Here is a 14783-nt window from a genome sequence, read left to right as displayed (position 1 = left end):
AACTCTAAAGGATTTTCTTTTAAGAACTAGCTGAAAATGAATTCAGACTGAATATTAGATGATTACTACGGAATTACTGTTAATATTTTACATATGATAATCATATTTTGGCTATGTAGCAGAATGTTTGTTTTTAGAACCATTGAGATGTACATGCCATGTTGTCTGCAAATTATTTTCAAATGGATCAATACAAAAAAAAATGTGTGTGCATGTGTATGTGTCTACATATAATACAAAGACAGAAGGGAGAATAGATGAACCTCTATGGTAACTACTAACTGGTCCATCAAGGTAGAGAATATATTATTCTTACAATTTTTATCATACTATTCTTACTCTTTTTTTTACATATGAAATTTCCTAATAAAAAGTTGGCTAAAAAAACTGAACAAAGTAAGGAATACTACTTGACAATACTTGAAAGCATAGAAGCCAACAAAAGTTAGAACTTAAGAATAGGCATGAAGGTGACAAAAAGAATGCTGGAAAGTTTCAGAAGAGGTTTAAACTCTCAGATTATAATGTGACATTTGTGAACACCTTAGCACAATTATTTGACACCTAGAAGGCTGTCTGTTAACACCCATTAACTTCCTGTAGGGGTGAGCAATCCTTAGGCTTTTGGGTCATCTGGGTTCACGTCCTAGCCACATAGTCACTGTATGTCCTTTGAAACAGTTATCTAATACTGCAAAGTCCCAGTTGCCAAGTCTTTAATAGAGGTTTATACCTCTCTCAGTTTGTAACATGATATCTGTGCACACCTTAAGATAATATCCGGCACCTGGAAATCTGTCAGTTAACAACTGTTAACCAGCCTTCTAAACGTTCCTGAATCTTGCTTCCCCCTTGCTTTTCAACTTTGGCTTCATCTTGAGCCTCAACTCATACACATCTCATCACTGCTCTTAAATAATTCATGGTCATCTTTCACCCAGACCTTTTATTTTGCCATTTTTCTTCCTTGGAATGCTGCTTTCCTCCTACTCGCCCAACCAAACTCTATCCATCCTTCACAATCTAGAAGATTCGGATACAATTCTTTCATCAGATCTTCCTCAAGCCTACCATTTCATACTGACTTGGTTCTTCTTTGACAAAGCCTAGATATATTCATTTCTTGATATTTTATATTAAAATTCTAGAGAAGATAGACTAGAGGTAGGCAGTAGACTCATTAAAATGCCATTTTAACTCTGGTAGCAGTGTAAAAACAAAGCATTTTTCTACCTTAAAGACTATCAAAACCAAGCTAAGGAATAGAACACTGAGTCTCTAAAGGTAAAATATTTGACTGCTCAACATACAAATATTCTCATATTTTGACAAATTCTGTTGAGTTTGTATATACCAACACAGTACTTAATAATTGTTCTACAGGTAGTATTCAGTAAATATTTGACTGACTAATCAAATGGCATAATTTACATAACTTTCTTCCAGAAACTGAAAAACTATCATAAGACTCTCCTTAATATTTAGATCATTTTTATGTAATAAGAAGTATTATAATTTCTAGTTATATTTGACCAGTGACATCAGGTTATATCTACACATGATAAAATGGAATTGTAAACAAAAGAATTCATAGAGAATATTCAGATTTCTTTAAAGAAATAATTTTATAATTAAGGGAGAAAATTTTGTATAGGAATTATAAACAAATATAAATGTATGTATAGCAGCAAAGCTATTTTCATCTAATGAAGATAATCCCTAAAGAAACTGAAAATCAGGGGAGCCTGGGTGTCTCAGTTGTTAAGCATCTGCCTTCGGCTCCGGGCATGATCCCAGAGTCCTGGGATTAAGCCCCGCCATCGGGCTCCTTCGCTGGGAGCCTGCTTCTTCCTCTCCCACTCCCCCTGCTTGTGTGCCCTCTCTCGCTGGCTGTCTCTCTCTCTCTGTCAAATAAATAAATAAAATCTTTAAAAAAAAAAAAAAAGAAAGAAAAAGAAACTGAAAATCACACACATTTCCAGTTGAGAGTCCCAAATATTTTTTCCTATCTTTTTTTCTATCAATCCAATGAGGATTAAGTTTATTTAACATTTTTCTAAATCAGTAATTTTAGAAAAGTCATACTACCAAATTAAGAAAATGATTAATTCACAATTCACTAAAAATACGTAAAGAACATAAATGTGGAGGACAGATATGATTCCCAGAGGAGTATTTCATGTAACTGTGAGAGATGATGTAATAGCAAGTGTTTAGTCCCACCCTGTACTTAAACCAGTGCTTCTCCAACTCTTCCACTGAAACAACCCCCTTCTGACAAAATGTCCTTAAAAGGCTGGGGGGGAGAACATATATCTCTGTGAGTAGAATAACCCAAATTATACCACAGTTTCAAATTTCTCATGTTTTATCTTAAAATCTCATGGTTATAAAGAAGATATGCCATATTTACCCTATGGCTTTGTATACCTCCTGACACATAATCAGGTACTCTCAGTGATATATGTGACCCAGTTTGAGAGGCACTGACTTAAACCAAGGTGTGCCCATCTAAAAAAATATTTTCCTAAATTATGACACAAGAATAATTTCATTTTATAATGTCAGGGATAAATAATAATGAAAATTATTTGATAGTTGCTGAATAATAATTATGTAAAAAGTATTAGATTAGGTTTTTAATGTAATCTTAATTTTCAAAATGTAAATATTATCTTGCCAACCGTAATGAAGGAACTGAGGCACAAAAAGATTAAGTAGCTATCCGAAAGCAGAACAGCAAATAAAGATAGTTACTTTGTACACAAGTCTTTATTATATCACAATCTCATCAACATTTTATTTTTACAAAAATCTCCTTCTGTAACCTGTGTTTTTATGTTTCAAGAATTTAATAGAAGTGCACTGTGAACAATACAATGGCCACTAAGGTATAACAAGAAATTCTTCACTAGGGCTAGAGCTTTAGCACTGATCAACAATGGCTGATGTAGGACCATTTATATGAGAAAAGAAACCAATAAAGTTGAGTCAATTTTTAGGTTCAAGAACACTTGGCATTGTAAATGGGATAGGATGTAAATTTCATATACAAATCCTAGACCTGATATAAAATGGCGGCACAGAGTAACAGAGAGAACAAGGACCAGAAGATACTTAGCAAATCGTAAGCAACCCCTCATTAGCTTCTGTCGCTAGCCAGTGACATGTCCTTGAGTAGGTTGCTTGTCTCTCTAGGACTTATGTTCACCATATGAAAGGAGTGTGCATTTCAATGTCTACACCTAAGTTTCCATTACTCTCAACTAGTACCTCTTTATTAGCATTTTTTAAAGCAATTTGTTTTTTTTTTTAATTCACAATTCTATATACTCAACTATCAGTCTCGGTCGTTTTTTTTTTTTTTAAGATTTATTTATTTATCATTTGAGAGAGAGAGAGAGCATGGGGGGAAAGGGGCAGATGGAGAGGGAGAGAATTTCAAGCAGGCTCCCACTGAGTGTGGAGCCCTAGGCGATGCTCATTCTCACAAACTTGAGATCCTGACCTGAACTAAAAATCAAGAGTCAGAGGCTTAACTGACTAAACCACCCAGGGGCCCCAGTCTTGGTCCTTTTTAAAATATTCCCTCAGTTCTTGCTTCTTAACCACTTCATTTTATAATCTGGAACACAACAAAACTTCCTAGTGAAAACTGCTACTATAATATTATGTTTACTCTGAATTCTACTGCCAAAATGTTTATAATATCAGAGACTACTTTGGTGTATTTTTTTTTTAAAGTTTGGTGATTTGATATTTGACATTAAAATTATATTGCTTTCTTATTCAAATATTTGAGTACATTAAAAGCCATAGGAAAACTATGTTACTAACCATCTTCCAGTTTGATTTGCAACCTGTTCTTCTAATTTCTGTAGCTCCGATGTGTAAGCCATTATTCGAGCATTGCATACCATGAGATTCTTAACTGCGTGCAAGATCTGGTCTTTCTGAGTGCTCAGAGAAAGGATTTTCCATATTCCTTCTCGCATTCGAATTTCTAAATCTATTTTTTCTTGAATGCTGCAATCCTAAAAAAAAAAAGAGAGAAAAGAATTCTTAAAAGATAGCAAAAATTCAAAATTATAACATTTCTTTTTACCCCAATAGATGGAAAATGTACTAGACATCATTTTAATGTTATAACATATTGGTAAAGTAACAAAGTTTTAATGTATAATAGCACAAAAGATATAGCTGTGTGAAAATGCTCTTTGCAAAACCTTAATTTCTTATTTTAGGAAGTCTTTACAACCTAGTGGAGAAAAAGAACAGAAACAAGGGTGAGAAACATTACATATCCTTAGCATAATTTCACAAGGTTGAATAATGTCCCCCAAATATTCCTGTCCTCCCAGAACTGCAGAATGTGACCTTATTCAGATATAGGGTTTTGCAGATGTAATTAGTTAAGATGAGGTCATACTGGAGTAGTATGGGCCCAAACCCAATGACTGGTGTCCTTATAGGAAAGCCAAATGAAGAAAGAGACACACACAGAGAAAACTACATGCAAAGACTAAAGTAGAGATAGGAGTAATGAGTCTACAAGCCAAGGACCACCAAGCAACCACCGGAAGCTGGAAAAGGCAAGGGAAGAATTCTTCCCACAGCCCTTAGCAGGAATATGGGCCTGCCATATATATATATATAATGCCACCCAGTTTTGGTAATTTGTTGTAGGACAACCTCAGGAATCTAATACAATAACATAGTAACTAATGTAAGCAATATAGCACATGCACATATTATATAAGTTGTTTTGTGGAATGGCAAAATGTGGTTAATTACACTGAATTAACCAAGGAAAAAATTTCTAAAGGAGAAGATGCTGGAAAAGGGACTAAGATTTAGCGACCATGATAAGCCAATGTAAATAAAATCTCAGAAGCAAGAGTGAAAGCACTGTGCCCAGAAAATGTCAGAAGCTTTAGCTATTGGATGGAACAGAGATTTACAATACATTTTTAGATATGTTTACTTTAGTTTTAAGAGTCATCATGAAACTACTAAATCACTTTAGTTCTGAAAGTCTTTTATTCCACACAATGATTTTGTAATGGCCTGGTTCTATATACAAGTTACACATGTAACATTAAAATTCTATAAACTGCAACGTACTATTCTGATTTAATTCACAGTGGCTTTTTAAAAAATTATAAATCATTGCATACTCTTTACTATATTACAAACATAATAATGCTCCAGTATATCTATTTCTAAAAAGTAAGGTGACCATCCTTATAATTTACCTTTTAACTGGATCAAAATCTGTACAAAAAAATGTAAATGGAATCTAATTACAGAAGTTCCAGATATTAAAAAGACAATCTTTTCTAAGGAAAACCTAAAAGTTAGGAGAGCAAGTCTATGAAAATTACCCTAAAAGAGAAGTTGCAATAGATGATTTAACTTGACTATCCAAATCAATCAAATGCACTGTTCACATGCAGAAAAACAGATCTGTTTAATTACTTTCTGTACTTACATCATGTAATTACCACATAAAAACCTTCTTTAGTAGTAGAACTCAAAACTGATATACTATATAAATGTAGTCATTTACTGGTTTTCCTTCTTTACACATAGCTCAATTTCAACAATTCCATTTCATCTTTTTATGACTTTGTCAGTCCCAAAGTAAATTCTTCTTTAATGTAATTAATAATTAATTATAATAATTATCTATGTGACCCATATGTCTATAGAAATAAGCTCTGGCAGGCCGGTTAGCTTTGGAGAGTGCACACAGGGAACAATGTCAAGCCAGGATGAATAGCTTTACCGCACAACTCAAATATAAACAAATACCATCTGCTTCCATTAAATTCAATTTTGCTTTTTAAATATTACTGTGAAGCAGCCTGTTGAACCAGTGCAGCAGTTCTTAAAGCTAGCTGCATATTAGAATCATCTCTGGGAGAGGAAGGGCCTTATAAAAGTACCTAAGTTAAGACTCACCCCAAAACAATTAGACTCTCTGGAGGTGGAGTCTGAGTTTTTGTTGTTGCTGTTTTTTTAAAGTTCCTCTGGTGATTCACGTACACCAGGGTAGAGATCCACCGCTGTAGGACTTGAAATTCCGTAGCAATAGGGAAAGTTGCAACAACCTTAAGGAACCAGTAGGTGGCCACAAACACATTAAAGAATCGGTTTGGGATTCTAAGGTTCCCATCTTATAAATGAAGATGGTCTGCTCTTCATCACTTATTAATAAAGACTATAAAATTATAGAGGCTTGGGAAATAGTGCAGAAATGAAATGCAAAGTTAGGGCTTCTTTTTTAAATTACCTTATTTGTAAGGTTAAATATTCATTAAGGAAATGAGATATATCCAACATATTAACATTAGAGTTCTATCCTTTAGAGCAGGGATCAGCAAAATATAGCCTAGTCAATGCTTGCCTTTTTGTAAATAAACTTGTACTGGGGCACAGTCATGCCCATTTGTATTATCTAAGGCTACTTTCAAACTACGTGGCAGAGTTGAGTAATTTCAACTAAGACCATGAGGCCCACAAACCTGAAAATATTTACCTATCTGTTCTTTTATAGAAAGAGTCCGCTGATCCCTAACCGAGCCAAATTTACATTCATAGTAAACTAGCTTACCTCCCCTGTTCTACAGTGAGCGGATGTGGATCTGGAAGGGCTGACATGAGTAGGATGAATTGTTAAGTGTATATATGCTTTCGAATGAATGCTACTTTTGTGTTCTCCATGCAACTTTAGTACACATCTATACTTCACTCACAGAGAAAATCTCTCCGGTCAAGTGATATTACTACAGCCAGAAAAGTCTTTATGGAGTCAAAGAACTTAGTTTTAGTTAGTAAGGGGTGCAAAGTTCTCCTGGAGTCAGAGCTGATGTGCTATCCACAGTGAGAACAATGACCCTGTAACGAGGGCACAGACTGAGCACTCAAGGATGATGCTAACTCACCTCAAAGTGGAATAGGAGGGAGCTAAAATCCCTACTGCTGCTGCCTCAACCGTAATGGCAGAGTCAAGACTGAGTAGGACCCAAGACAAAAGCTTATATACATCCCTCTTAGAAGTGTCTGAAAACAAGTCTCCAGAAAGAGCAAAGAATGGGGGGGAAACCTTCCTCTTGCCATTTTTTCTTCGGTTTTCTAAATGAGAGCTACCTTGTAATCAAGTCAAATGAAGCTTATGGCACTGTCCTGATCATGTAGGTATCTAAAGTCAGGCTGATATAAATAAATGGACAAGGCAAGGCTAAAAATGAAATAGGAAAAGGACTTAAAAGTGAAAATCTAGATTATGTAGAAAACATAAAGATACTAGGTGTGAAGAGCTAGAATGGGACAAAGGAAGTGCAAAGAAAATGGCCTTAGTTTTGAAACTAAGCACAGACTTAAAAAAAAAACGAAGCTGGGCTGCTAGTAAGACAACTGTAGTAATCCAGATAGAAACTATCACTCACTTAATGGATATAGTTAAACCATGTTAGCTAAGAGCCCGTGATGAAAAAGATTGCAAAAGAGTATATACAGCATACATCCTTCTTCTAAAAGAAATTGCATGTTATTTTAAGAATTGTTTATGTACAGAAAAAGTCTGGAAATCATTAACAGTGGTCATTTTGGGGAATGTCATTAGAGAAAGAGTTCTTCAATTCGTGTTTCTGTATACATTTACTTTACTGAAATGAGATAATGAGACAGGGAAACTGAAGAACTCCATAAAAATCTGCTTTTTGCTCCTTTTCCTGCTTCTATTCTTGCTAGGGCTTGCACCCACACCCCACTTTACACATGCCTTGTAATGCAAATAGAGTATGTCTTCCTTGTAAGGGACAAGGAGTTCATAATTTCTTTCGAACAGATAACCTCTAAGGAAGAACCAGATGAGAATGACTGGAGGGATCTACCATATGTGTATTCCAGACCACCAGTGCTAAACACCTAGACACCAAGGCACCCCCCAACCCACGCTCCAAGCAATAACACCTGGGTCCTCATCTTTGTTCTAACCGGTTCCTGGACGCCTGAGAGGACACATACACCAGACCATCATCCTTAATAAAAACCCTCAGACCCCAAACTAAGACAAGACTCGTGTTCCTTTTCTTTCTGAGTCTCCTGGGCATTCATCTGTATCTGCTCTCTCTCTATCTTCAATAAACTCTTTCACCTCCTGCGGGCTCACGTGAGATTTGCATGTGCAGGAAGCTAAGGACCCTCTTGGCTGGTCCTGTGGGACCCCCTCTGGGTCCTCCAAACCGGCCCACTGGCATCAATAGCATTACTTCTTGAATTTCATCTTTATTAAGATTTCAAAAACTTAAATATTTGTAAGAAAAGGTAAGTGGCTTCCCCAACATCTCAGATGAATGGGACAAAAGATGGTAAGAGAAACAGTTTTCTCTCAAGCACATTCTGAGTGTTAGGCACTATGCTAAATATTTTAAAGAGGTTCTCAACTCCCAGCAACTTTCTGGGATAAGCATCTTGCCCATTTTACAACTGTGGAAACTAAGGACTTAGAAAAGACAGATAATTTATTCAAGACTATACAACAAGCAGAGTTGGATTTGAGCTTAATCTGACTCCAAAGCCAATACTCTACGTTGTGTGTGCTCACAGATGACTCCAAGGTTTGAGTAAAAGTGTTTCCCTAGTGCTATGACCACCCCAGAATTTTTGGTCCTATCCCTATTAGATGGCAGTTTCATTAGTATCAAAGGAAAAACAGAAAATAAAAATTCACTTAGTCAAGTACAAAATTCTCTTACCTTCAATATTAGGTTGAAACCTATTACTATTTTGCAATTTTTATCCAAGATCCAAACAGAAGGAATTCCACAACTCAAGTATTTGCTTTTCTTGCTGTCTAAGAAATCATTAAATACTGTACCTTCTCACATGAAAATAACCCAGCCCTTGTGTATATTTAAATATTTATTTTCATTCCATGTAGCTAAACTTCTTTCATGACCTTATCCTCCTCTCTCTTCTGTATAATTCCTAAATATTACTGCTGCACACAGCTTAACAAATATACTCGAACACTATACAAACACCTATGTAATACAAAAACCTCAACAGATTGCCAATTCACTAGAAATCAAGATTTTGTTAGCAATCGGGACGCCTAAAGTGCATAAGGGATAGGACAAAAAGAAGTATTTTACATTAAAATGTTTGAAATTTTTGAAATGCTGGCATAAAACAGCATTACTAATAAAAGAGTTGGACTTTGCATAATGATTCTTAATGTCTTGCTTTATTTTTCTCAGTATTATTGAAGATTTACTAACAACGTTGTATCTACTAAGGTTTCTAACAATAAGTTTCTAAGGAAAAGCTCTGCCAGGTTTCTAAACAAAGATTATCGGTTGGACCATGTAAAATTGCTAATAGACTACCAATTTTGACCTACGAAACTGGTATTTTCAGATGGTTTAATCTATCTCAGAAGTAGGTAAAAGAAGGTGGATATTAAAATAGTGAAGATCCAGCTTAAAGACATCCGTTTTCTTTTAAGACTCAAATTACGGTTAAGAGGAAAATATAACATTTTAATAACTGATTTCCCAAGAAAAAATGTTGGTCTCTATTAAGTAAAAAGGTTTCTAACACACATTTTACATGGCGAAATAGTAAGCTATCAAACTTCTTTCTTATCCAATTCAAAAAGAATCCACTATCAAACCAACTTCTTCTAAAGGTCCAAGGCTGAAGTTTGCTCCTGCACCCTGCCTCCTCAAGTTTCTGTCCTGCGTAGACAGCGCTCCAGTACTTGTGTTGCCGTCAAATCGAGTATTAAGCGAACTGTCCTCCCTTGGCCTCGGATGGGCTTCTTGGAAATCCCGCAGCTTCCATTCCCCCTGCAGCGCCTACACTGGGGGCGTCCAAACCCTGGAGGGTGGCGGGAAGCAGCGGGCAGGTGCGCCCGGAAGCGCACGGCGGAACTCTGGCATCGCTTCCCCATTCGCGTTTGTCTCCTCCATAAGAAATCGGGGGCCGTGGGGGATGAGGAGATTTCTAAGCTCCCCTGGAGCCTCAAAAGTGCGGCCTCCTAGTCCTTCCCTTTGTTTCCGGCCTCCACTGAATAGGAGACGCGGGGTGGGGGTTTCTCGACGACCAGGCACAACGGTGGCTTGAGGACTTGAAGCGGGGCCCTTCCTCACTCACCTGCTGGGCGGGAAGGCCCGCCAGGCGGAGCTCGGGACCCCTCACGGTGTGCCCCTCCATCTCCAGCGCCACAGCCAGAGCCTCCGCCACTCCTTCAAAGGTAAGATTTGAAAAGCCCGCCGCTCGCTGGAGCCGCGGAGGACGCCAACCGCCGTCCCGGCAGTACCAAGTCCGGCCGCAGGGGGAGGGGCGCGGGGGGCTTCCAGCCGGAGGGCGCACGCGCAGTGGGAGCGCCCCGCGCCCGGGCCTCGGGAGCGGGAAGCGGGCGGAGACCCTAGCTCTCAGTGCCCGCGGAGAAGTGGAGCGGAGGGCCGACTTAAGGCAGTGACTGGGGTGTGGGCGGGCCTGGGACGGGAGTGGGCAGGGCGGTGGGGAGAGCGTTGGCCACGGAGCGCACCTGGCCCGGCGCAGGGTTTCTGCCAGTGGTGTTCGAGGCACGCCCTTGGCGCTGAGAGCGTTTTGCCTGCATCCCAGTGCAGGTTCTCCCTCCACAGCCATGAGGCTGGCTGCAGCCCTTGCGTTCTCACGGACGACTCAGGGACACACGGTGTCACTAGGAGCCTATGGTCTCATTCCCAGAGACCCGAGGGACACTGCTCCCAGCGGTCTCACACAGCACAGGGTCGCTCGGGGACCACGGTCCTATTAACCCGGCTGCAGAGGTACCATGGTATTTCACAACGTCTCTTCTGTCCCCAGTGTTTCTTTATAGTTCCAGATACCCCCCCCCCACACACACCCAAGTAGTCTGTTCTCGCAAAGACTTCTTTCTTGAAAGCAGTTTTATTCTCTTCTTGGAAAATACTTCTTCCATTGCTCCTTCCCCCACCATCATCCAAGGTGGGGGGTGATACCCAAGGTGATAGCCGAATGACATATTATTTTCCCAGAGCCCCATTTTTTGCTGTCCCTAAAGACCAATACAAAAACTCTTTTTTCTAAAAGATTTTATTTATTTATTTATTTATTTATTTATTTATTTATTTATTAGAGAGGGAGAGCCAGAGAGAGAGCCCGAGCAGAGGGTGAGAGGGAAGCAGACTCCCCACTGAGCAGGGAGCCCTACATGGGGCTCTATCTGGGGACTCTGGGATCATGGCCTGAGCTGGAGGCAGAGGCTTTACGGACTGGGCCACCCAGGTACCCCCAATACAAAGACTCTTTAAAGAGTTTTATTATTAATCATAATGGGAAAGTATGGAATCTTTAAAAATAAAAATTGAAGTGCTAAAGATTTCTGGCCCTTTTAAGATCCTTATAATCCATTGTCCTGGCCTATCCGGACTTACCCTTGAAAAGGCAACAGGACTCCTCTTTGATTTCTGATATTTTTTCTCCTCAGTGCAAAATCAACCAAATGAACTCTCCCACCATCACCTCATAGAAGGCCTTGGGCACTTTTCCTTCCATAAATCGGACGAAAATATTTTTTATTTGCCTGAGACATTCCCTGTTTGGGTTTGTTGTCCCAATGTCCCACCAATCTTTCATTTGTCCAGACAAAGTGAATATTAAATTGTATGGTCACATTATCCACAAGGCTCTTTTTTAAGCAGTTGGTTTGAAGATTTACTTCTGAAAATACGAAGAGTGCCCGTCCTCTCAAATAGGTACTTTGCCTCTTTGAGGCCCTGTGGAATAGATGATACTAGAAGCTTCCCAGCTAGGAATGACCCTTCCCTTACATTAGGAATGTATGGGTCATTAGTAATGACCCATATCCTTACACACAACTATAAAATGTGTACAGCTCAAAATTACCAACACAATGAGTTTACCTCGTTCTCTCCAAACACAGATCTGAATTCCAAAGTCATTAGGTACCCTTCCCCCAATGCACACCCCTCTCTTATGCTTACCACTTTGTGGTATAATTAGCCCCTACCCAAAGTGAGCTGCATGAGCCTAGTAGAGTGCCTGACTCATAAAGGAAATACACAAAGGGAGCTCATCATCAGACATACATTATTTCTCATATAACACACACAGCTCTCAGATTCAAACCAAAATACTTATAGAAGCCATCACTTTATGAAAACAGAGGCAAGCCAACCAATTTTAAATTGGGCATGGGTGTAGGAATATTTGATGAGTAAATACTAATGGAGATGCATTTATTTATAATACTTGAAGAATGAGATCTAGGAAAAGCCATATTTAGTAATTATCTGTGGAATTGACAGTTGCTATTAAAGACCTTTCTCTTTGGAGAAGATATGATGTAGTCCTATCTCTTTATTATTCATCAAGGGACGTGTCCAGGAAGGGCTTAAGATATAACTATTAAATGGAGATTAAAATACCTCCGAGCAGGAATGCTGTTTCCTTATTTATCCCCGGGTCCTTCTGGTAGTTTCATCAAACATAGGTTTCTCTGATGTATATGATGTACCTAAAAAGAGAAGGAAACTACCAAAAGGTTAAAGATTTCACATGAGTACTTTGGTTAGCTTGAGAATGAATGAATGAATGGATGAATGAATGAATGAATTTAACAATTCCCAGAAAATAAGAAGTATGATCTTTTACCAGCTCAACTGTTTGAAAAATAGTATTTGGGCATCTCTCATTTGAGAGTTAACATCCCACCCTCCTTGGGCTCCCACAGTCAATGGATGCCCACCCAATTGCCCAAGTATAAAAACTTCAGATGAAAGGTGAATGATGGGATTACTGTTCTACCGATATTACTTCCCATGATAAGTTCAACATGTAAGACTAATTATTTGTTATCTCTAATATAAAAATTGATCATATTTAATAATTAATAAATATAAAATCAGTATTTGACATAGAATAGCCAATTTAGATAATACTAATAAATGTTAAAGCACATTTTTCTTCTCTTAATCCCTGCATCCCTATTTTTAAATCTCTAAAAGGCCAGAAGAAAGGAAAATACTGAACTGGAAATCAGCTCTCTTACATAATAGACCCATTATGTTTAAAAATGTGATCTTCCCTGGAACGGATAACTGTTGTGGTTTTTAATATCCTCCTAGACTTTCTTAGAAAACTCCTATTAAAAAATTCTCTCAGTGCTTCCTCTATTCATCTGTTATCTTGTAGGTAATACATTTAAAACGAACTTCATAGACTAGAGCTGTATTTTGAATTATATACCAAAAAAAGTAAAATAAAGAAAAAAAGAAGAAGAAACTGAAGCAAAGATGCTAAGCAGAGGTTCAGCATTTGCTTAAATGAATAGGCCATAATCTACAAACAGCAGAAGCATCATATAATCATAAGGAGGATATGGAATACAGAATCTGAAGACTTATTAGCTCTATGACCTTAGGCAAGCCACTCAGTGTCCTTATCTATAAAACAAGTATAATAATACCCGGCTAGTTTTTTAAAAGTCACTGGGAGACTCAACAGAGATAAGATTTGCGAGAGTGCTTTGTTAACTGGTTATCCACACGAACATGAGACACTGCTACTGTAGGAAGGAAGCATCAGCACCTATGGGCCGAGGTACAGGACCCACAGAGCACTGAGAACTGAATGAGAATAGCTTATGTGAATACCACCTACCACTGAAAAATAATTAATACCATGATTATATTATAAAGAACTACAAATCAATAAAAATCCAACAGGAAAATGGTCAAATGTTATGGTAGGCATCTTGTAGGAGATTAAACCCAAGTAGCAAATAAAATGTGAAAAGTTGCTCAACTTTATTATCAGTTTTAATCTGTAGATTTGCAAATTTGCAATTTACAGATTAAGACCCCAATGAGATAATATTTTATAGCTACTAGATTGGTAAATATTAAGAAGTTTGATAATACTAAGGACTGGGAACTTTACAGGTCAAAAGGATATTATACACTGATAGAGGAAATGTAAATTCGTGCAATTACTTTGGAAAAAATTCAGAACTATCTTGTAAAGTTAAAAAATGTATATACCAGGGGCGCCTGGGTGGCACAGTGGTTAAGCGTCTGCCTTCGGCTCAGGGCGTGATCCTGGAGTTCTGGGATCGAGCCCCACATCAGGCTCCTCCGCTATGAGCCTGCTTCTTCCTCTCCCACTCCCCCTGCTTGTGTTCCCTCTCTCGCTGGCTGTCTCTATCTCTGTCGAATAAATAAATAAAATCTTTAAAAAAAAAAATGTATATACCAAGCCATTCCACTCTTAGGTACATACACCCTTAGGGAACTTCTTACAAATGTATACCAGCAGCATGTTTGTAATAGCAAAAATACAAAACAATCCAAATGTTCATTTCAAGACAATGGATAAAAAAATTGTGGTGGTGTACCCAATGACATATGTTGGTAAAAATGAGTAAATCATAGATATATGTAACATCATGGCTGAATCTTGAAACTATTGAATGAAGGAATCAAGTTGCAGAGAAGTACTTAGAAAATGTAAATTTTACAAAGCTGAATAAGAGAATCTAAACAATATTTTGTTTAGGAACACATACATGCAATAAAAAGCTTACATTTTAAAAGGAAGAGAGTGCTAAGAACAAAACTCAGAATAGTGACTCTCTCTGGGAAAAAGGCCGGGGGATGGGAGGGAGACAGAGCATTAGTACAAAGCTACTAGTAATGTTTTAGTTCTGAAGCTGGGTAATGGGTTCCCAGGTATTTATTTTACTG

At 38.0% G+C, this 14783-nt stretch overlaps 1 protein-coding gene across 1 annotated transcript in view; it reads right to left on the bottom strand.

Annotated features, from left to right (window-relative positions):
- Positions 1–10443, bottom strand: part of RTKN2 (rhotekin 2) — a 74975-nt gene extending 64532 nt beyond the window's left edge. The window contains exons 1-2 of the mRNA XM_026504654.4: positions 10165–10443; positions 3838–4034 (exon numbers count right to left, since the gene is read on the bottom strand). Of these exons, the coding sequence (XP_026360439.3) occupies positions 3838–4034; positions 10165–10224 (257 nt within the window). The 5' untranslated portion in view covers positions 10225–10443. The remainder of the gene's footprint in view (positions 1–3837; positions 4035–10164) is intronic.
- Between the last annotated feature and the right edge of the window lie 4340 nt (positions 10444–14783).

The sequence above is a fragment of the Ursus arctos genome, unplaced genomic scaffold, assembly GCF_023065955.2.
Source record: "Ursus arctos isolate Adak ecotype North America unplaced genomic scaffold, UrsArc2.0 scaffold_7, whole genome shotgun sequence".
In the NCBI taxonomy this organism is placed as follows: Eukaryota; Metazoa; Chordata; class Mammalia; order Carnivora; family Ursidae; genus Ursus; species Ursus arctos.
This window is presented reverse-complemented; position numbering and strand designations above follow the sequence as displayed.